Raw genomic sequence first — 24,016 nt, forward strand, 5'->3', positions numbered from 1 at the left:
AACAACAGAAGATATTAAATTAAGATTTAGCGAAAGATGTTATGGATAAGACGGTGGTTATGGATGGCAATGGCAATGATATAGATGATAATTCTGCACACGACACAACACAACACAGTTTGACATTGTCGTGTCTTGTGTCGAGTTTGGGTTTAACGATAAACCCTCCTTCATGTTCTGTAACTCCCAATGGCGGCGTTTGCTAAACCCTCTTCACTTCATGCTCAAAGGGATAATCCCTTTCTTCCTCCTTCTACTTCCACCAACTTCAAGCTCAAAACTTTCACTTTCCCTCTTAGGAAACTTAAACATGTTTGTGTTTCAAGTTCTTCCACTGCCACTACCTCCCTCAGCAACGACCACACCCACAACGCAAACTCTGATATTTCTCAACTGTGCCTTCTTGGGAACTTGGACCGTAGCATGAGCTACTTAGACTCCATGCACGAGCTTCGAATTCCCGTTGAAGATGATACTTACATTGCCTTGGTACGACTGTGTGAGTGGAAGGGGGCAAGGAAGGAAGGGTCTCGTGTTTATTCCCATGTTTCCAAGTCCATGACCCTTTTGAGCCTTCAACTGGGGAACGCGCTTTTGAGTATGTTTGTGAGGTTTGGGAACTTGGTTGATGCTTGGTATGTTTTTGGGAGAATGGAGAAAAGGAATTTGTTCTCTTGGAATGTTTTGGTTGGTGGGTATGCTAAAGCTGGCTTCTTTGATGAGGCTCTGGACCTCTATCATAGAATGTTGTGGGTTGGTGAGAGGCCTGATGTTTACACTTTCCCTTGCGTTTTGAGGACTTGTGGTGGCATGCCTAATTTGATGAGGGGTAGAGATATTCATGTGCATGTTCTAAGATACGGGTTTGAGTCAGATGTGGATGTGCTTAATGCATTGATAACTATGTATGTGAAATGTGGGGATGTCAGAACTGCCAGGTTGGTGTTCGACAAAATGTCTAACAGAGATAGGATTTCGTGGAATGCCATGATTTCCGGGTATTTTGAAAATGGGGAGTGTCTGCAGGGATTGAGATTGTTCTGCATGATGATAGAGTATCCTGTAGATCCAGATTTGATGACCATGACGAGTGTGATTACTGCATGTGAGCTTCTGGGTGATGAGAGATTGGGGAGGGAGATTCATGGTTATGTTCTGAGAATGGGGTTCGGGAGAGACCCTTCAGTTCATAATTCGTTAATTCAGATGTACTCATCTGTTGGACATATTCAGGAAGCGGAAACAGTTTTCTCTCGTGCAGAATGCAGAGATGTGGTGTCATGGACTGCAATGATATCAGGTTACGAGAATTGTTTGATGCCTCAGAAAGCACTTGAGACATATAAAATGATGGAAGCAGAAGGTGTCATGCCAGATGAAATCACCATTGCCATTGCACTCTCTGCTTGTTCTTATACATGCAATTTAGACATGGGGATAGAACTTCACGAGGCAGCCAAACAGACAGGGCTCATCTCTCATCTGATAGTTGGAAACTCACTCATTGACATGTATGCAAAGTGTAGATCCATTGATAAGGCTTTGGAGGTTTTCCACTCTACTCTTGACAAGAACATTGTATCTTGGACATCAATCATCCTAGGTCTTAGAATCAACAACCGGTGTTTTGAAGCTTTATTTTACTTCAGGAACATGATTCTAAGACTGAAGCCAAACTCTGTTGCTCTAGTTTGTGTTCTCTCTGCATGTGCTAGAATAGGAGCTTTGACATGTGGAAAAGAGATTCATGCTCATGCATTGAGAACTGGAGTAAGTTTTGATGGCTTTATGCCTAATGCAATTTTGGACATGTATGTGAGGTGTGGAAGAATGGGATATGCGTGGAAACAATTTTTCTCAGTTGATCATGATGTTACTGCATGGAACATTTTGCTTACAGGATATGCTGAGCGTGGGAAAGGAGCACTTGCTTCTGAGGTTTTTCAGAGAATGGTAGAATCAAACATCAATCCTGATGAAGTAACATTTATCTCCATATTATGTGCTTGCAGCAGATCAGGTATGGTAGCAGAAGGCTTAGAACATTTTAACAGCATGAAGAATAAGTACTCTATCACACCTAATCTGAAACACCATGCATGTGTGGTTGATTTACTTGGCCGTTCTGGGAAATTGGAGGAAGCTTATGAATACATACAGAAAATGCCATTGAAACCGGACTCAGCAATTTGGGGAGCTTTATTAAATGCATGTAGGATTCACCATCATGTTGAACTTGGGGAGCTTGCTGCAAAGAATATCTTTCAATATGATACAACAAGTGTTGGATACTACATTCTTCTCTCTAATCTTTATGCTGACAATGGTAAATGGGACAAGGTTGCAGAAGTAAGAAAAATGATGAGACAGAATGGACTAATAGTGGATGCTGGATGCAGCTGGGTGGAAGTGAAGGGCACAGTGCATGCTTTTCTCAGTGGTGATAATTTTCACCCTCAAATAATGGAAATAAATTCACTTTTGGAGAGGTTTTATAAGAAGATGAAGGAAACTGGTGTTGAAGGGCCAGAAAGCAGTCATATGAACATAATGGAAGCTTCAAAGGCTGATTTGTTTTGTGGGCACAGTGAGAGACTGGCCATTGTGTTTGGACTTATGAATTCTGGTCCTGGGGTGCCTATTTGGGTGACAAAGAATCTGTACACGTGCAAAAATTGCCACAACATTGTGAAATTTATCTCTAAGGAGGTTCGCAGAGAGATTTCTGTGAGGGATGCTGAACAATTGCACCATTTCAGGGGAGGCATGTGCTCTTGCATGAATGAAGGATACATGAGTTAACCTGAATATCAGGAAAACTGTAAGATATGAGCATCATGGTGAGAAGTTAGAATTGAAAGAAATTACTTCAAAGGCTGTTATGTCTAGTGCACATAGGTAAGTATAAAATTTATGGCGCACATAATTATTTTTTGGGTTAATTATGTTTTTAGTTCCTAAATTTAGACGTGAAATTGAAATTCGTCTCTGTCCCAAACTTTAATATTTTGGTCTCAAACTTTAAAAATGAATGGATATGATCTTTTTAACCTAATGACATTAACTTCTTTTGGTTTGTTAAACGGTGTTTCAAACTTACATTTGAGGTGGAACATGTCAAAACGGTATAACAATTGAAATATTATCCTAAAATGCGTTTGACACGTCAAAAAATTGTAACTTAGTTGGGTTAGGAAGACTATATCCCATCGTTTTAAAGTATAGAGACCAAAATATACCAAAGTTTGGGACAAGGCAAATTTCGATTATACTTTTATGTTTAGGGATTATAAACATATTTAATCCTTATTTTTTTCAAATGTTTCACTCCCTCACCCCAAAAGAAAATGTCTGTTCTTGTGATCCTTGATCTACTGTAACCTAAAAATTGATATAAATAAAATTTTGATGGAGTAGAAACGTATACGGTAGATTCCTTGGTTCCAGTATTATTGTTGGTTTCATATGTGTCTTTTCATTGACATATTATATAGTCTTGAATGTAGGAAATACGATAATAATAGGTGTAAGATTTGAACATGACTTCTCATATATGACAGGGTTTATTCCCACCAAATACCAAAATGTTTTTATGACATTTAGTTAAATGAGATGAATGTTCATTATTTTGTAAGAACACGAATAAAGAACTTGAAACCTGGGGCATGATCATGTAGAAAATGGATTGTCTTTTTTACGAAAACTTTCAGATATCTAGACAAGGCAAAAATGGAAAGTAGAGAAACTGGTTTATTGCTGTAAAAACAAATTGCTTCGCATATTTGACAGTTAAATAAACTTAGCAAATTGAATAATATAATGCATGTATTCTACACACCTATTCCCTTCATTTTTATCATTTTCAAAAGAAAATTTTCATTCAATCATCCAGCATCAGTTAACATTGTAAAAGTGTCGAAAAACTCTTCAGATATCTGTTCATAATTTCACATGACTCTTGCTAAAGTACAAAATTTTGTCTTGGAAAAGGATAATAAACCCTACTCAATGCAGATTGTGTTAGAACAAAAGATTCTCTGAACCCTTCAACATTATGCTGGATTTCTAGCTCAACTTCCACTATGTTAGATGATGTATTATTAGAGATTTAAGATGATTCCTAGGCCTCCACCTAATATCTGCTGATTTTAGGGCAACAGGTTCTTGACAGTATTCAACTGTTTATTCACATTGTTGCACCTGGTTGAGTCAAGTTTTTTCTGAATAGAATGAAATAAAATGAGATTAAATAATACAAGGTTTAGATTTGATCATAACTGTATAATATTCTTTCTAAACAAAATTTTATTAAATCTTTTGATAGATATTTGTTTAGCATGTGCAATTTATGATTTGATAAAATACAATGGTGCCATTTTTAGTACTTAATTTTTGCTATGCTTGCTACTCACTCCATTGTTATGATTTTTGTTCATACGCATTATTATTAATTATTTTTTCTCTGATGGGCACTGTGATCATAAATACAATCCATTTAATTGTCATAACTGGCTTCGAAAAATATTTTTCTATTATTATACCATAAGCTACATTTTTACTTTTCAACATTAGTCGTTAGTGGATGGTTAACTTATCTGCATCTTTTTAGTTAGATAAAATAAAAGTGGCAAAGTAGCTACTACTGTACTTAAATATAAATGAAATAATTAACTTCATACCAATTACAATAATCAGTTAACATTATTTACTTTTTCCCATTTCGATTATAAAATCTTCAATCATTCATCATTGAGACTTGTACACGAATAAAATAATTAATGATAACAGAATTACAGTTAAATAAAATGTTGCAAGAAAACATCTTAATCAAACGGGTTAAATATATTTAGTTCTTATTTTCATATGAAATTAGAATTAATTCTTATATCAAGTTTTGATAATTAGTCCCAAATAAATAAATATAATATAATTAACTCAATGCATTATATATTTATTATAATATGTCAAACAATATTTCAAGTTATCATTCAAAAATTCCGTATATTTAACATATAAAAGAGATAACATTGTTAAATTAAAAAAGTTATATCTATTTTATTTTAAAATTTGAAAACTAAAATATATCAAAATTTAAAATAGAAAAAAATTCTAATTTTGCTTCCTAATTTAGAAACTATAACCATATTTAACCATAACCGAATTAACTTAAATTTATCAATCATAACCCTAATCTACTTATTCATGAATCTACTTACATATAAATCCATCAATCATAATCTTTCACTGAAATTTGAATCCAGAAAGTGTCAATAAAAATATTTTACAAAGACACTACATTGTAACGATGGGGTACAAGAGACAAAGCTAATCCTTTGCTGAGTGAGATCATAAAAAGTTCGGAATGCATTTTGTATCTTCGACTCTAAATTCACGAACATTTTTCAATCGTCTTTCAGTTATAACAGACAAGATAATGTTAAATACAAAATCTATTATGGCATTTTATAGAACTTCATTCATAGGTTAACCAACTCGAGCCTAATTAAACTGCAAACTCGATCTTCCAATGCTAATCATTTTTTTTCCTTTCATATAACTCAAAAGAACCAAGCTCCTTGCCATTTTAATTGTGAGATGGTAGTAAAAAATGGTACAAATTTTGATGATAGCAAGTCTATCCAACAAAACCGTAGTATAAAAAACCCATTTTCATGTTGAGAAAAAAAGAAAGACCCGGTTAACAAGTGGATCTCAGCAATTTTGGGCAAACAAATGGAGGAAGACTTCAGTCAAACATGTAGGGAAGTGGTCTGACAGCCATAAATGCATCCACCATCTGAAAGAATTATGGAAATAGAGAATATGTAAGTTTTGCATCGTATACAAAAATCTTATCTCATAGTAAACAACTTTCAAGTGTTCTAGCAATATTCAACAATATGGGCTTTTCTTAATTCCACCCGAGTAGGGATGACAAAAATATCCGCGCCCGCGGATATCCACGAATAAAATCCGCGACGGATAATTACTACCCACAGGTATTTATTATCCGCGGGTAACGGGTATTTTAATACCCGCTTATAAACGGATCGGGTACGGGTATCATACTATCCGTACCCGCGGATATCCATTACCCGCAAAAAAAAAAAAAAATTAATTTATATTTTATTAAGTTAAATTTAATTAAAATTAAAATTAACAGTATATTTTATTATGTCAAATTTAATTATAATTAAAATTTAATTTAATTTATATTTTTATAATTTTATATTAAAAAATTTATAAAATATATATTTTTTTAAATATTTGTGGGTATCGGATATTCACGGGTACCCGTAGGTTTTAAAAATATCCGCAGATATTTTTTAAGCAGATACCTGACGGATAAACAGGCGGATTTTTTTTTTGCAGGTCGGATTGCGAATAGACACTATTCGTACCCAATCCAACCCGTTGCCATCCCTACACCCGAGACTTTCCTTTCACCCAGGTTAATAATTGGTTTCGGCAATACTCAAGATTATGCAATTAACAATCGAAATGTCAACTTATTTTCCCTGTATAATTATTTCACTCTTGTAGCATAGGCATCTATGCAATGACATCTATTATTGTTGAATGCATACCTCTTCAGTCACAGATGCCCGAGCCCTACGATGTCTCTCCACTATTTCAGTCAAGACTTGTATTAGCCGTTGCTTCACCTCACCCGTTAGCATGCGCCCTTCTCCATATTCCTACAAGAGAATAACAGAACAAGTTAGGGAAAAAAAATAAAGGGTTCCTCATTGTGCTATTTGTATTATTAAACAAATTGGGGAAAAAGGATAGAAACTATACCTTCTTAATGTGTTCAAGTTCAGCATCATCTTCTAAGAAAAATGTCAGGTATTTGATTGGAATATCAACCTGAATCATGTTACAAAATGTCAAAATTCTTGGACTGTAACAGGAGGTAAAGATGGGAGCACTAAAAGAAAGGCAAAAAAATTTATTAGACAAAATAGGGTTTAATCTTTGGTTTTAATTTTATTAGGCATATTATATACATGTGCCTTCTTAATCCTTCTTCATTCTATCACTTTTCATAATTTAGGTGACGGGGGAAAATTAAATAAACGATGAGGTTTATACATCTATTACATGTAAACTGCATTATTTATGAACCGACAATAATTCCGTTACCTCAAGATTTGCCCCCAATTGCCTATGTTTCTCAACCGAATCTTGCCCACCAGAAAATGCATGCTTGTTTACCTGAAGAGAGCGACAAATACACTTGGTGAAATAACCAAATGAAGGCAGGAAAAACCAGACAGATGTTGCTTAGAAAAAAAAAAAGAATTTTAGTGTGACATGTGCAAGATATTAGGGCCCACTTGCCTTTAGAAAATGCACTGTTTTTATTTCTTATTTTTACAGAATAATTAAAAAAAAAAAAAAAACCTTGTTTTTAAGATTCCTGCTTTCAAAGACACCTACCTAGGTTTCCATTGTTTCCTATACAAATATATGAAAATAAAGAAGATAAAGTAAAAGCAAGATGGCATCTTGTAACTACTTGCACAAGCAAATAAACAAAACCAGAAAACAGTACTCAAACCAAACAGATTATCCAGTAAAGCAAACGAACAACATAAAGTAAAAACAAGATGGCATTTCGCAACTATTTGCACAATCAAATAAACAAAATCAGAAAACAGTACTCAAGCCAAACAGATCCTAATTTATCCAGTAAAGAAAAGCAAGATTTACATATGAAATCTAGTATGTGGTAATAAGTTGGAATGAATACTTTTCCAAGGGAAAGAGAAAGAAAGCCCTTCAATAATTTCTGGAAAATTATACACATTACACAGACACCAATGTCAACAAGTAGATTTACTTTGTCACCCGAGATTCCTCAACAAAGCAAGATTTTAAAGAAAGAAGAAACTACTGCTAATTTTTGTCACAATGAACAAATAAATCTACAAGACTTCTAGATAAGCAACAGAATTAACAGGAAAAAAAAAACTTTAGAGAGAGTAATATCAGTATCACCTTGTTCTTTATATCTTTTGCAGAATCAGTCACATATATTGCAGAATTGGGATCACTGGCAGACATTTTTCCTGTTTCCCCCTGCAAACATGTATATTTTAAAGATGTGAGATCATGGTTGACAGAACAAAATCCCAACCCAACATGCAGAGTAGTATATGATTGTGGCTCCCCTCTCTATACTCGTTCATGAACAAAGACACAATGGGGCATTGTGGGAGCAATGTCTCTTTTTGTGTTAGCATACGTTATGTTATTAGATAGTTTTGGGGTTTTGAATTCCAAGTGACCCAAAAATCACAACTAAATTTATGCTCCTTCCTATTCCCATGGAATGTGTGTAAACACCAAAACCCTTTGCCCAAATACAAAACTAAATAAACCCTACTCTCTTTGCTGTCTAGACCTCCATACAAATTGCAGTCCAAGCTTGTGCCATATGCATGAACCATTCTGACCACCATTGTTTATTTTGGTCCAATCAGTGCCACCCCCAGATACATGGAAGAGCCAATAAGCTTCTGTGCATCGTGAGTTCATGTTTTGGTTTTGTCGAGGGACGCTCCAGATTGCTCAATCTTGAAATACATTCCAGATTGTGCAATTTAAAATTAGAAATATAGATTGAAGGTTTTGAATAGGGTTATGTAATCTAGAAAATTATTCCATATATTTTTAAGGTTTAATTATCTGCATTGAATGCTTTTCTTAATATGCTTGCTTTTCTTGTATGTGCAAATTGATATGACTAGGACAAGTGATGGTGGTTCTCAATTCAATGAACGCCAAAGACCAGCTGCCTGACCTAGTAACTCCAGTCAATAAAGATGATGAGAATGTGCATGCAGAGATGCACAAGCACATTAGGTAAGAGTTGACGAAGCCTAGGGATCCGACAATAACTCTTAGTTGACAATGTAAATAGATCACGTTGCGAGATGGAGTAGCAAGAAATTAAATTTCGTAAAGTTATGTTAGCATAATATTATATTTTGAGTTTGTTTGTAAGAAGGTATTTATTGTGGGCTTTTGTATGTTTGTGGGCAGCTGAAGTTGGTGTCCAATAGGCCAGAGAATGCATTGTAAAAGGTGGCCAAGAATGCTTATGGCAGCAGAATACTTAACCCAACAGCTTAGGCTTTTGTAAAACACAGTTCATAATAAAACAAAATAAAAATATACTGGAGAGAATTAAGAGTTTAATTAGGTTAGCAGAATGATGAATATCAGAAGCTCTCTTAATCAATTTGATAAAGTAGGCATGTTGCAACACAAGAATACCTGTAATGCAGGGAAGAATAAAGATTCAATCAAAGCTGGCTTGTTGAAACCCATTCGAGGAGCAACATCACGCGTCATTCTAAAATATGGATCCTGAATGTGACATAAAAAGCTATTACCAAGAATAAGATGAACGCTAGAAAGAAAATAACAGACCATGATGTTCACATGCATTTGAGAAATGGTAAATGCTTTAAGTAGGAACAGATCCTTTTTATGACATTTTTCTTTAAATATTTACAGGAATGAAGAGAGTTTGGACAAGAATAAATTTACAGATACATAGTAATCAGATCTGGCCATTGCCATACAAGGTAATCTTCAGCGAAATCAACTAGCATATAAAAGCATTGATGTCACTTGAGATTAAAGTAAAGAAGATTTAGAGTGAATTTGAGTATTTTCCCCTCTCTTAGGTTTTCATATTTATAGTAGTTTGGGATACATTACATACAATGAATGAGAAGAGACGAGAACTCTAGAAGATACTCCTAGGAACAAGATCTAAAGCATGCTCCTAGGTGTTCCAGCACACAATACAATAAATCCTATTTAAGACTATTTATTCTAACAATGTCCAACTGACCTGGTCAATTGCACAGGGAATTAAACAACGGAGATTCTCTTTTCCAGAAAATAGGTGAGGAAATGAAGTGGGAAATGATGGAACTGCCTGCATAGACAAAAGAAGCACATGCAGTCATTACCATGTAAAAAATTCAAATATGTACTATTATTAAATCAAATGGATTCAATTATAACTAGGAAAAACAAACTTACACAAAGCATTATACACAGAGGATATATATAGTTTCATCATCATGATGCTAAGTTCCATTTTCAATAGTTCACAAATATGTTCAAATAACCTATTTTGAACAAAATATGAATAGTGCCGCTATTACATGTAATTGATAACAATACATTATGTATCAGCAAAGAAGAGAAATGACCAGGAAGTAAACTAATAGCCCAACTACAGTAACCGAAAACTAAAGTTAGGGATCATTCTGTAAAGAGAAGAAATGGGCTATACCTGCACAGGCGGAAAACTAACTTTTCCAATATGATCTTCGCCAGCAAAACCAAAAATGCCAACTGCCTGGTTATAAGTCACACGTGATGCAACCTCACACATGTTCTTGTAGAAGGAACTGAAAAGGAAAATTATCCTCAGACAACAGAATACTCACAGTAAAACAGTAAAAGAAAAAGAGATTGGGAAATTTCTCGTGCGACATTTTATTTCAAACATAAAATATTTACTCCGTATTTTCTCTTCTAATTATGATGTGTACTAAAAGCCCCAAATTAGTTTTAACAGTCATTCATTTTTAAGTATGAGAATGAGACCCAAAAACATTAAAAGTGCTCGCACATTAAAAGTTGCTCAACTTAAAATTTCTGTGAGAAAACTTCATCTTGGAAAGAAATTCTGTGCAATGTTCTTGATAAACTGGAGAACTTTTTGCTGAATAAGAGAAAACCATGCCTGAGATTCAACTAATTTTACTAATGTATAACTAAACATTTTAAATAAAATCCCTTAAACTTCAACTAATCCATGATTTAATAAATCTGCACATATCAGGGAAAACTACATTTATAACTCACCCGCCAACATAATTAAAATCAGAGAAGATGAACGTCTTTGAAATGTCAAAACCACAAGCAATGATGTCCTTTGCATTCTCCCTTGCTAGTCTTCGGCACTCCTCTACAGTAAGATTTTTCCAGAAGAACTTTTCATCATCAGTGAGCTGTATAACCAGAGGAACCTTAAACACATCTTGCAAATACCTACATACCATTTTCCTCCAAGTCAACAAACATCCCGAGCAATAACACGAATTGAGAACTCACCTTTATTTTCAAGCTTGACCCACAACTTAAGCATCTAATTTCAATCAATTATCATGGTAAAACTCTCTTAACCTATCATATATGAAAATGACTACATCAATACAAAAAGCGAACTACACTAACACAGAAATTCTAATAGATATTGCCTACACAATATATTTACAATTTTTCGTCAAATTTCCACTTAATAAAAAATTGAAATCCAGTCAACCTATATAAATTGGTCAAGAAATAAGCCACTAGCGTCAACCAATTCAAGTACCAAATTCTAAGCTCACTCTTTAAAAGCCAATCTTAAATACAAAAACAACATATTAGATTCTCAGTTTTCCATCAACCTGCATAATTCCGTCCTAAAAACAAGCCAATAGAGTGAACCAATTCAGGTACCAAACTCTTAACTAGCTCGCTCACTTGCAATCACAAAAGGCTGCAACACACTAGATCTACAAATTTAAATCAAATTCGTTTTAAATTCTCAAAAGAAGGAAATGGAGACACGCGAACTCACTCACTTAGTGAACATGAAGGGAATCAAATGTCCCAAGTGCAACGATTCGGAGGAAGGTCCGCGCCCGGTGTACAAGTAAAACTTATCGCCTCTCTCGTACGCGTCCAGAATCTCCGCGAAATCGCTGCAACACATAAACGACACTCTCAAATCACCGTTTAAGCAAATGAAGGGAGTGAATGAAGGAAATGGAGGTACCGGTGGGCGAAGAAAACATGGCGTCGTAGAAAGACGTGAGGCGTGCGCGAGGTGAGGCGTTCGAGACGCGAAATGAGAGCGTCGTCGAGCTTCTGGCAACCGAAACGGTCGATGAGTTTGTCGTAGTCGATTTTGCCTTTCGAAGAAACCTCCCATGGATTAACTACTTGTTCGGCCTCCTCTTCTAGATTCTTCTTCTCAACCTCTGTCGTTGCTGCCATTGAATTTCTTCTTCTTCTTCTTCTCTCTCCTTGGAATACAGACAGAGAGAGAGGGAAATGGAAATGTAGTGCCTCTGCAAAGACTTCACCAGAGTGTGTGCCGTAGGGTTTTGATCTTCAGATGTTTCTTGTTATCCTTTAGAAGTGTTTTTTAGGTGTTTACTTGTCTTGTCCTTGTTAATTAGTTTCATACAGTATTGTATTATTTTGAAATATGAAAAAAAAAAATCATGACAAATTTAGTTGTATATATATAGTTTGTAAAAGATATTTTAAATGAATATATTAAATTATTTTTAGTGAGTAACTCAATTAAGTAATGTGATGTAATTTACTTTTATAAACTATGAAATCTCAATATATTAAGAATGATAAATTTTAGATTATTTTATTAAATAACTATTGTTTTTGTCCGTAAATTATTATTCAAATAAGATAATTATATAATATTGAATAATAAATTATGTGCTTATAATTTGTATGAACAAAATAACAAAATTCATTTAATACATTATGGAAAAAATAATATTCTTTATATTATTTTTTAATTACTTAATGATCATGAATGAAAAAAGCAACGGTTATTGTTTTATATTACAAATGAATTTTAATATATTACAATAAATAGTGCTTAAACTTTTGTCTATGGATGAAATCATTCATATTCTAGGAAAGTTATACCTAAATTTATTTTCACATACGTTCTTTTATTATTTTAGTACTTTTAAAAATTAAACGTTTAATTAAAAATTACAAAAATAAGAGTGAAATAGAAAGTTAGAAAGAATGAACAGTAAGATTAAATGTTTGCATTTAAATCGGTTTTTACTTAAAATGACATTTAATTAACAAATTAAAATAGCTAGAAGTTCAATTCAAATTGGATGCTCCTTTTTTTAGAAACAATTTATCCAATCTAATAAAAAACGATCCAAATTGGATGCTTCATTTTTTATCTACAAATCCTTAAATAATTAAATTACTAAATCCATTTTTGGCAATTATTTAAAGAATAAAATACAGAAAATGCGGAAAAAAAACCCATGAAATATAAAAATTAGAATGTATAAATAAAAAAAAAATGTATAAACATCAGTACCCGGAGGCTGAAAAAAATTAAGACATTTTGATTGATAGATTAGTTACATTTTATATTTGGTGAATATACCATTTTTTTATTTATTTTGACAGAGGGTGAATATACCATACTTTGAAATATACAATCAGGTGAAAATCATTCACACAATCCATTCTCTGTTTTTTCCTCATGTTCACCGGTATTTACAGGTTAAAATTTGGTACTGTTATTTGTAATTTTTTTTAATCAAATTCTCCATTTGATGCCCACAACTATAATTTCCTCCCCATATAAAATACATAACCATCAACTTAACTTTCTTCCAGAAGACAATAATAATGATATTGTAGGAGAAGAATAACTAATCCTTTGTTCATATTCTAAGTGACATATTTTGCCTTATCAAAAATCAAAACTCCCAAACAGGTAATTTGAGGGAATAATAAATAACTTGATCTTGTTACATGTTCTACCAATGATTTCAAATATAATCAAGACTACTGAACACTAACATTTAGGAAAGAGCAAAAAGTGAGCACAGTGAACTCACAAACCTATCACTATTGCTGCAGCTTGAGTACTGGGAAGGCGATAACATCTCGAATACTGGGAGAATTTGTCAAAAGCATCACCAGCCTATCAATTCCAAGTCCCTGGATTTGAAAATGGCAATTAAAAGGCCACAACAGAAAAGTCAAACAATGCTAACAAAAATTATTAACATCGCAATTCAGAGAAGTGAAGACATTAGCTTGCATACACCATGGTTGTTGCCTATTACACTAATTATATCACTCATACACAAACATTGAAATTCCAGTAATAGCTTATAATTCAATTCATTTCTAATACATATGTTCTTCAATAAGAAATTTAATAAACTATTGAAAAATAAATTTGAAGATAAAAAGTAAACGTGAGAATCATAATGGACCTTTACAACACTGTATTTATTAAAGTAACAATTTAAAATGAAGAATGATTATGATATAAATTGAACATGATGATTTTGCTCTTAAAAAATGACGCTATCTGGAAATTAATCTATTATTAAGTTGATTTTAGGACCAGATAATTGTTAATTGCATTGGACAGAATCAGTGCCTTCAATACGTGACCATGTTAATACCACAAGAAAAAATAAAGGGTAAGTTCCACAACCATACAAAGATACACAATGAAGACTAGTTACCATACCATTCCCGAAGCTGGAGGCATTCCGTATTCCAAAGCTGTGAGAAAGTCATCATCAAGAGTTACTTCATACGAGTCATCTTCATCTTCCTTTCCTTCCTTTTTATCATCATTTGCTGAAATAGCTGACCTCTTCTTTTCATGCTGTCTAATTTGATCTTCCAAGCGTCCCCTCTACCAAGTTCAGAGAAGAAACCATAATTAAATTGCGACAGTTAATTAAGTAGAATAGAAATAACCATTATAGTTCATTCTTTTTCCAAACAAGTGTGACAAAGTCCATTTTCTATTTCTGGTAGTATCTGGAACAGATTAACGAACCATTCAAGTTTCTATGCATTTTTGGTTCCAAATACCTAACTTGGTTATCCATGTGAAGTTGAAGAAGAGTAGCTGTGAACTTAAAATTAGATGTGAAAAAAAATAGTGAACTTAGAATTATTGGATGTGAAAAAAAAAATGGAGAAATCGCATGTAGTTAATGCACAAAGCACCAATTTGATTATGATGCAGCACCAAGTTTGACTCGTTTTCCTGTTGGTATGTCATCAAATTTTCATAAATGATACTGATTATCCAACATGTCATCTATCTTGTTAAGGTAATTGCAGAAAAAGTAAAACGAAAAGATACATAAACTCCTCTGAACTACCAACCACAAGAATCTAAACCTACTTCTAAACTATCAGAGAATAGTATTTTATATTTATCTTGCCAGGATCTTATTTTCCCCTTTTTATAAGTGGTTGAATATGAGAAACAGTTGATGACAAACACATCACATATAGTGTACCATAAGCAAAATCTACACATGCTATGCAGCTTGGACCTGAAAAGTTTGAAAACTTGAATCTTACCTGATCTATTGGATCAGTCAATTCGGAGAATGCATTCCCCAACTCACGGCCACAAATGAAAAGTTCAAATCTCTCAGTCAAACCTGTGTATCTAATGTAGGATCATGTGTAAGATAGAAGCTACTATCTAGAAACAGAAAATGTGCATCACTTTCTTATTGAGATTGGCTAGGATGCCTTTTTTCAAATAAATGTAATCACTGCATGCCAGAAAGTACGTAGTACAACATTCCCGAGTTCATATCCCGGGGATGAGTTTGAATCTGTGAAAGAAATATTCTAAGTTCGAAAAGATTAATATTTCATAGTAGGTAGAATAAAAATACCTTTAATAACAGAAAATAACATTATTTGATATTTTGAGATGTTTCTACCTTCTATGTGGTTTGGCAAGGGGAGATATCTCAATCGGATAGTCTAGAACAAAAGTAGGTTGGATGAGCTTTGGTTCTACAAAAATCTCAAAGACCTAAATAAACAAAACAAAAACAATTTGGTTATTGTCTGCAAATCAAATTAACAATATAATAAATGCAAAAAGTGCAAAGAAAGGAATACCAAGATAAAAGGAGAAAAAGTTTAATTGCAATAAAGAAATAAATTTATCAAATGAAAAGAATAAAAACCGGATGCTCATGAATAAAGTCTACCTCATTAAGAAGGTGGCCAACGGATTGGCATGCTTCAATGGAACCTTTATCCTTTTTATCAAGATTATTTCCAAGGGTATCCAAAGTAACACGCTTTGCAACCTCAATATCATCTCCAAATTCATTGAAATCGATCCCAGCAATTTCTTTAACAAGATTGTGCATAGTCTCCCTCCTCCAAGGCCTTTCCAGACATATCTCAACTCCCTGTAAGGAATCATTACACCACCTTCAACAAATTTGTTATAAGGAAATAAATTTCAGTATAATGTCATCACTCATCAAACTCAAGCTGACATTTCAAATATTTTAGTTAATGCTAAGCCATCATTGAGGGAACTACATGAGAGAAAATGTCTAGAATATATAAAAAAACTTCATTTTAAGTTTTAAAGCAATATTGTAAACATAATATCCTCTGTTGACAGGATGAGAACAGAAGGGCTGCGGGGAAGAATGAGCAAATTTGAAGATAAATACATAAAATTAGTAGTAGGTTCAATTAAGATTAGAACATAAAAAGGGATATTTGAAAGTGATTGATAATATGAAAGCTGCACTCAAATAATGGATGTATCAGATGAGAATTCTTTACTATTTTGAAAAATAAAAACTAAAAATTTGTACTATAAAACTAGACATGGTTGGTCAAGATTAAAAGTTAGCCGGGGGGTCATGCGTCCACCGGCTATTATCTTGGCCATAAAAATACAATTCTTGACCATACAATATTTATATTTATAGTTCTTATTTCTCATTTTAACAAAAGTTCTCAGGTGGTACATTACCTACATGCATACACATGCACACACACATATACACACACCCCATATGTGTGTGTATAAACACTCTCTGTAGATATATAATGGCTGGATAAACTATTACAAATATATGAAGATAGAATTTTCTGAGTTGTATAATTGATAAAATGATAAGAAGCTTCCTCTTATATCCTGAAAATTTCAAAATCTTACCTATAAGTTATAACTGGGAATTGTTTTCCTTGTGTGAACAATAAATGAAGTTTTGGATTTCCAATTTTTTTAACAAAAGTTGCTGATAAAAAAAAGTGACAAAACTTAAGTGAAGAGAAAATAAAATGCCTGTCTGATTTTGAACATGACACAATGGCAATCAAGGTAGTTTTATCCATGTAACCAATTCACTTGTGGGAAATGGCTTTGGAGGTCTTTTTCGTTGTACGAGAAATAAAAGAAAAATGTATACTTGTATCCAATGTAAAAAGGAAAAAAAAAACACTGAATAAATAAAATAAAATTGAGAACTTATTTGCCTTTTTAATAAAATTATAAATAAATAAACTTTTGAAGAAAAAACATATGTATTGCTTTGGGATTCATTCAAGTTGTTTGCGATCTCGTTTATGATTAATTTTCTTTTTCTTTTTGGCATTAGAGTCATTACTTAATATTGCTTTTATATTGAGTACACATTATTGTATTGCTAAAAAGGTAACATAACATACTATTATAAATTTTGGATGATATTGTAAAATTTTAGTAAGGAATTTTCTATTATGCCTGTAGGCGCAAGATAAGAAGTTAAAATAGAAAGGTGCTGTTGGAAAAAAAAGTATTTATATTATCAAAAACACAAAAAATATACCATACTCGTTTTCTCAAGTGATTTAAATAAAGTATTTACAAATGTGTCTTTAGTACTCTTATTATGTGCCAATAGAAAGCCCCTTTGATTAATAATATATTTATTTAAATTAAGCAATCAGAACCAAGAATATTTTTTTGTCAAATTGAACAACCATATATTTAAATATTATAATATAATATGGTGGTACTCCTAGCCCTCCCTTACAGCTCAAAGTCCCAACATTTGCCCCCAGAATTGGGGATCAATCAAGGAGGGACTAGACCTTCCTATTTAAGCATTGAATAATAAACAATACAGCAACATGTTTTATCCGTTTTAGAGGCATAGGCATCTCTTCTGACACATCTATTCAATTCAATTCTAGATTACATTTAGTAAGAACAGCGTCTACCTGATAATCAACTGTAAGCTTCCCATGAACTGCAAGAGCACATCGAGTGACAATCTCCTCTGCCAAACTCATCATGCTTTGATAATCCGAGTATGCTTCGTACATCTAAAGTTTAACTAATATCAGTATTTAACGGAATGCAATTCAATATATAGTGAAAAAGGTCATGTGCAAATTGAAATATCAAACGATCACTGTTAAAACAATTTGAAAGCCAAATATGGGGAAATGTGCCAAGCTAGTGCAGTGATCCTCTAAACCACCACCAAATTTTCCATAGCCCCTTCTCTTCCCCCACCCCAATTTTTCTCTTATGTAACATCTCCCTTCTCCCCCAGTGAGTCCCAAATCTCCCTACATGCCACCTGTCCCAACTCTGTCATGAAATTCTCTCCTATGCTAACTGAACTTTCCACATCCCACCCTCTTCAGTTATTTTTCTTTTTCCTCTCATATTAACAGCTAGTTGTTATTGGACCCAGGTTTTCCGCTTCTGCTATAGAACTGCAGTTCGGGCCTATGTAACGGAAGCTTAAAAATTCATATCCAGAATCTAAACTCTTACTCACCTCTATAGTTGTAAATTCAGGATTATGTCGAGTTGAAATTCCTTCATTTCTAAATATTCGACCAATCTCGTATACTTTTTCGAAGCCACCCACCTATCAAAAAGAAAAAGATTAAAATGGTCAATGACTTCACTAGAAAAATAACATCCATATTAATCTAGCCAGTTTCAAATTTATAGCTTGAAGAATATATGCCATATTCTATAATTCTGGATGAAAAAATTTTCAAAAAAGTTTGCAGCTAAAATGAATGAAACTATCCTTAAACAGAAAAGACAACATTTTCTAATTGTTAGTATTGTCGAGAGTAAAATTTCAGCATTCCCACGGCATTTTCAAAATTTGATTAAAAGAAACAAGATTTTGACCAGTAATTTTATTCATTTGCATTACATTCAGAATGAATACTTAATGTATTTTCCTTTGCTAAACAAAGAATTACACCCCTACTGTGTGAAGTAAGAAGAGGCAAACCCCTCGATACTTCCTTCCTGTACAAAAATAATGCTTCTCTGAGCTCTTTTCGGAGCATGACTTCACAAATAACAAATATTTCAAATCTCACCAGCATTCTCTTAAGATGTAATTCAGTAGCAATTCTCAGATATAAGTCTCTTCCAAGAGAATTATGGTATGTAATAAAAGGTCTGGCTTCTGCTCCCCCAGCTGCTCCCTAGTCAATGAAATTAATCAGTTTCAGGAAAAGAAAAAAAAGAAAACTTCCATGTACAAATGCCACATTCCTACGTAACATATAATTAGTAAAATTACAACAAAAGGCATTTCAGAGAGTAATTACATCATTTATCACTTAGCAGTTGTATTGAGAGTTGAGACTGAAAGAGCATATGGTACAATCAATAGACAAGGCCCAAAATTTTAATGGTACCTTATTACTATTTTAAAAAATTTCAAAAAATTTCATTATTGTATTTAAGACATAGAAATACTCAAAATAATAAATAATAAAAAAAAAGGAGTTAGTAAATTGGAACGGAAGCAAACATGAAAGCATAAGACATAAATACAATTAAAAAATGATGACAAAATAAATTTCTAAAAACAAATGGCTATTAGATAAATAACTAGCAAATAGCACCACTATAGTTATCATCAAAGGTTTGGTACTTGGTCTTGATTGATAATGAAGGATTAAAACAAATTCAGGAGACAAGCAAAACTGAAACAGAGGTGACTTGGAGTTGCACTTATAACCCAAATAGTTAGATGCGTAAAAACAAAGCCAACAATGGCATAATAAACAGTACAAGTCTGACAAGTTCCACTATGCCATTCAATTGAAATCTTATAACCCCTATATCAATCTGACTTTCATGAGATCCAGTACAATGCATAAATATGAAAATAACCAAACAAACAAGATCATGTATCAAGCTAGCCTGTTAGATCAAAACTTCTAAAAGATCCATGCTCTTTGCATAAATATAAACATCATATATCAAACAACTAGTAGTCCCCAACATTTGAAGATGTACTTCTATGTAAATAAAAATATGCAGCAAGGGTAGGTACATTAAAATCAACAAACCTGTAAAACTGGAGTTTCAACTTCAACAAAACCTAAAGAATCCATTGTCCTCCGTATCTCTGATACAACCTATTTGAATGAAATTGATTAGAAGGTCGATTTCAATCAAGTTACTTGCTCAGGAAATACATAAGAGAAGTTCGTCAATCAAGGTGAGCCTATGATCCCTGAAACCAAAATTCTAAATCTTCTTTCAAATCTTATCCAATCAAATATATAATTAAGGCCCATATAGAAAAGTATCATTACACTCACAGCAACAAGATTTCAAGAAAAAGAACTGTAAACATATGTTATAATGTATTACAACCCAAAATAGACATATTAAACATCATTCTTTTACCAATAGTAAGGAAAATTATGTACCACAACTCCAGAAGGCTCCTTGCTAAGCAATGTTATGGGGGAGGGTCATTACACATATGCAAAAAGATTTTTTCTGGATTCAAACCCATTACGCAAGACCAAACTGGTCACCAAGGTTGAACTTTACCATCATAGTTTTATCAAAATTCTACACCAAACAACATGATGACCATAATTCTTTTACTCTTTTAGTCTAGCTTATTTTGTAAGACATACTTAGAACTCAAAATGCAATTATAACCTAATTGTCTGTTATTCACTTATTCCACCGAGTCCAATTCTTAGACTCCCTTCACTTTTTCTCAAGAATTGTATTTTGACCCTTGATATCCTCCCATGAATTTATAGAATAAATTGTTCAGCTTGATCTGTTTCCCTATTCCACTTATCTATAGAAAAGAACAATACTAGATAGAAAATAAGCACATCACAAGAAGGTGAGAATAAGATATATCAATTAACTCAATAAGAAACACGAAAACAAAAAATAGTTCTAACTCAATTTGGAGACATGGGAACAGGATGGAAAATAAACTTAATGAGTCTAGAACATTACAATTATTTAATATCAAATTTAAAACAGTCGAATACCATTGGGTTTAAACTCTTAAGAGTTAACAAAGTTTGGAAGATGAACCACCTTTGCTCTTTTACGGAATACATCTGCTACCTCTGGATTTGCAATCATATCTACATACCTAACCACAAGTCCACAACAAACAGTGAAGAAAATTTTAAATCATAGCTAATCAATTGATAGTCCAAAAGTGTGAGGGATAAGTAGAGAAGACATGCAACGGAGAAGTAATAAGAATTAATTGCACAAAACTAAAAAGAAAGAATAAGATATGATATAAGTCATACTTCACAAAATAAGAAATAAATAAAAAATATAATCCATTAAAAAATTTGAAAGATATATTTACTGACACGAGAAACAAGAAAGAACATGAGTAGATGTAGATATCCTATTACAAAAATTGAATGAACTAGATAAAGGAAAAAAAAAATTAGCATAGAAGGATTGTAATCATAGTCACTAATAAAATAAAAAATCTAGTAGTATATAACAGTGATTTCAATAGCTAAGGAACAAACACGAATATTAAGGCATAAGCTTACCTCTGTCGATAACGTTTATCTATATCAGTTAGTCCATGATATTTGTCAGGAAGTGGAAGCAGAGATTTAGTAAGGATTGCAAAAGATTGGACACTCACAGAAAGTTCTCCTGAAGTAAGACCAGAAAAAAAACATGAGAAGATGGTCAAATGTTTCATAACAATCAGGCTATCAGCTGGCATTTGTCAAAGGGCATATTTGATCCAGCAGAGATAGATTATCAATCTCAGGTGTTAACTATTTCTCAGTCTGCAATTATCATAACTAGTTCCTAGCAACTTGAAAGAGTAATCACAGGTATGACATATACTAGAAATCTCAGTAGATAGACACTCATATGACAAAAAAAAAATCATATATGAAACCAGAGATGGCTGAGCAAACTCCGGTTGAACATAATACAACAACTATCAGAAAATATTTTAAAAAATTATTTGGTTTAATCCACCTAGAGATAGCTTGAGACTTGCAATTTGGGTAAACATGCTGATTAATAACCTCTTTTACCTATAAAGAGAAAACCTTCTTGGAAAAATAACCATGTCCCCCAAACTCTCATAGTTGCTAACATACTAGAATTTGTGTATGTATCACATCAGCAGCAAACTTCCATTATCTCAAATTTTATATAATCTTAGCAAGGGAATATGCATGGGAATTCACAAGCATACAACAGCCATAGAATTAATGCAAGTTCTTACCTTGATTCACACTTAGATAACAGATAATACAGATGAAAATCTGGGATAAATTATAAATTATGGGCACAAGATCTAGCATGTTGCAAATGCAAGCCATGTCAATTTACTAAAAACATATTTTTAGCCAAATCATTTAATAAGATGATTAGATAATTACCTTTTTCTGTGCGTTTTATTGTTCCTCTTACACCTAATATATCACCAATATCAACATGTGCCTTTAACTGTTCAAACTGATCGCCTATGAGTCTCTCCTTATCACAATAGAGCTGAAATCATGGATTTTAAAAACTTGAGTTAGCAGCTATCTGTACCATTCATTTTACTGAAGGACAATTTTTATCCTCTACATGAATAAAATATGAATCCAAAAATCAACTACAATAAGAACAAAGAAACATGATAACATACCATCAGCTTATAAAAGCCCTACATGTCTTAGTTTAAAGTTACTGTTAGAGATTACGTAAATATCCTATTGTCTCTTTATAAGATTTACACAACATGCTGCGAAAGTGAAAAAACGAGAGACATATGATGAATTCGTGAGTTTAAATTACGCTATGGAGGCTCTTATACATAACATGCTTCATAACTACAACGAGCAATGGTTTCCTAATTTACATAAATACAGACAGCTCACAATAGCTTATAAATGTCCCCACTCACAATATTTACATACTCACTACCTTGAATGTACAAAAAGAGTAAAACAAAACCTGAATTGACCCAGAATCATCTCTTAGTGTGAGAAAGGCAAGCTTTCCGAATGCCCTCCTGGCCACAATTCTTCCCGCAACAGATACGTGGTCACTCTCACTATCTTTTTCCTCACCATTTGCCAAATCTATGTAGATATCTTGCAGCTGACTAGCACCGTGAGTTTTGTCCCATTCATAAGCATACGGATCAAGCCCCTTGCTTCTCAATTCTTCAACCTACAAACAACCACAAAGAAGGATTGTCAAAAATGATAAGCCTTTCTCCAAAAAAGAAGACAATCTAAAAACAAGGAATCTCAGTTTGTTAGTTCTCTGACAAACACTCCATCTCAACCAAAATCTTCACATTGTCCCAACCATGCATTTTGCATCCTATCCCCCAGCAGAAAAAATGCCGCCAAGTAAAATTAGTCTTAAAGTATTCCTTTTTAACACACATGGTATTCTCATTTGGCTAGAACTGTAAGTAAACAAGCCAGGAGAACAGATAAATAGAAAGATAAGTTTTGATAACAAAATTAACTACCAGGCAATCAATATCAGTCCTACATTAAAGCTCAACAAAAAACCACACAACGCACAATTTTCCAATTCAAAACTCTACTTCAATTCAGCTTTAAACTCGTCCATCACGAAGCACAGCACAGCAATTACAACAAAACGACACCGTTGCAAGTGAGCGAGAGCCACGTACCTTCTTCAAGCGTATGGCTCGAATGGCATCCCTATCGGAAGTGGAAGTGGTAGACGACGACGCCGAGCTCCGGCGATTGCGACCGGCAGCCCTGGTATCAGTGGTGGTGGAAGATGAGCAGGCGCGGACAACGAGCGTCCGAGGTGTTCGACGAAATGCGTGAGAGTGAAAGAAGTGCTTCACTGGGTTCCATGTTAGAGTGCACACTCTTAGCGCTTCCATTCTCTCTTTCACTACTGGGTCGTACCAAAGTCTGTTTATTATCTTTCTAGCTGGGATGTAGGTACGACGCAACAGTTTGAACAGCTACAATATCTAAATTATTATATTTTAAGGAAATGGATTTCGTTAATACTTGAGTTTACATAAATAAATAATTATAGAAAATATGATATACTTAAAAAAGAAAAAAAAAA

The 24,016-nt window shown here is 33.4% G+C and overlaps 2 protein-coding genes and 1 pseudogene across 2 annotated transcripts; 1 reads left to right on the forward strand and 2 right to left on the reverse strand.

Moving 5' to 3' along the window:
- The first annotated feature begins 174 nt into the window (after window positions 1-174).
- On the forward strand, window positions 175-3,424 carry LOC114165917 (pentatricopeptide repeat-containing protein At1g15510, chloroplastic pseudogene; annotated as a pseudogene).
- Window positions 3,425-5,354: 1,930 nt separating this feature from the next.
- LOC114165061 (Nucleotidylyl transferase superfamily protein) lies at window positions 5,355-12,224 on the reverse strand. The gene is made up of 11 exons (XM_028049711.2): window positions 11,858-12,224; window positions 11,664-11,783; window positions 10,900-11,085; window positions 10,322-10,439; window positions 9,872-9,958; window positions 9,286-9,378; window positions 8,005-8,085; window positions 7,147-7,218; window positions 6,802-6,870; window positions 6,588-6,698; window positions 5,355-5,797 (listed from the first exon to the last, which is right to left on the reverse strand). The coding sequence occupies exons 1-11, from the start codon at window positions 12,076-12,078 to the stop codon at window positions 5,747-5,749; spliced, it is 1,209 nt and encodes a 402-aa protein (XP_027905512.1). The 5' UTR covers window positions 12,079-12,224; the 3' UTR covers window positions 5,355-5,746.
- Window positions 12,225-13,472: 1,248 nt separating this feature from the next.
- OVA5 (Lysyl-tRNA synthetase, class II) lies at window positions 13,473-23,879 on the reverse strand. Its single transcript, XM_028050581.2, has 14 exons — window positions 23,601-23,879; window positions 22,904-23,122; window positions 22,342-22,453; window positions 21,484-21,592; window positions 21,002-21,059; window positions 19,996-20,064; window positions 19,012-19,119; window positions 18,447-18,539; window positions 17,878-17,982; window positions 15,858-16,064; window positions 15,582-15,676; window positions 15,208-15,298; window positions 14,354-14,524; window positions 13,473-13,809 (listed from the first exon to the last, which is right to left on the reverse strand). Exons 1-14 carry the CDS (start codon window positions 23,820-23,822, stop codon window positions 13,717-13,719), a joined length of 1,752 nt encoding a protein of 583 aa, XP_027906382.2. The 5' UTR covers window positions 23,823-23,879; the 3' UTR covers window positions 13,473-13,716.
- Window positions 23,880-24,016: the final 137 nt, after the last annotated feature.

This window comes from Vigna unguiculata, chromosome 10 (assembly GCF_037176805.1).
Source record: "Vigna unguiculata cultivar grain cowpea cultivar isolate G323 ecotype 2 chromosome 10, ASM3717680v1, whole genome shotgun sequence".
Classification (NCBI taxonomy): domain Eukaryota; kingdom Viridiplantae; phylum Streptophyta; class Magnoliopsida; order Fabales; family Fabaceae; genus Vigna; species Vigna unguiculata.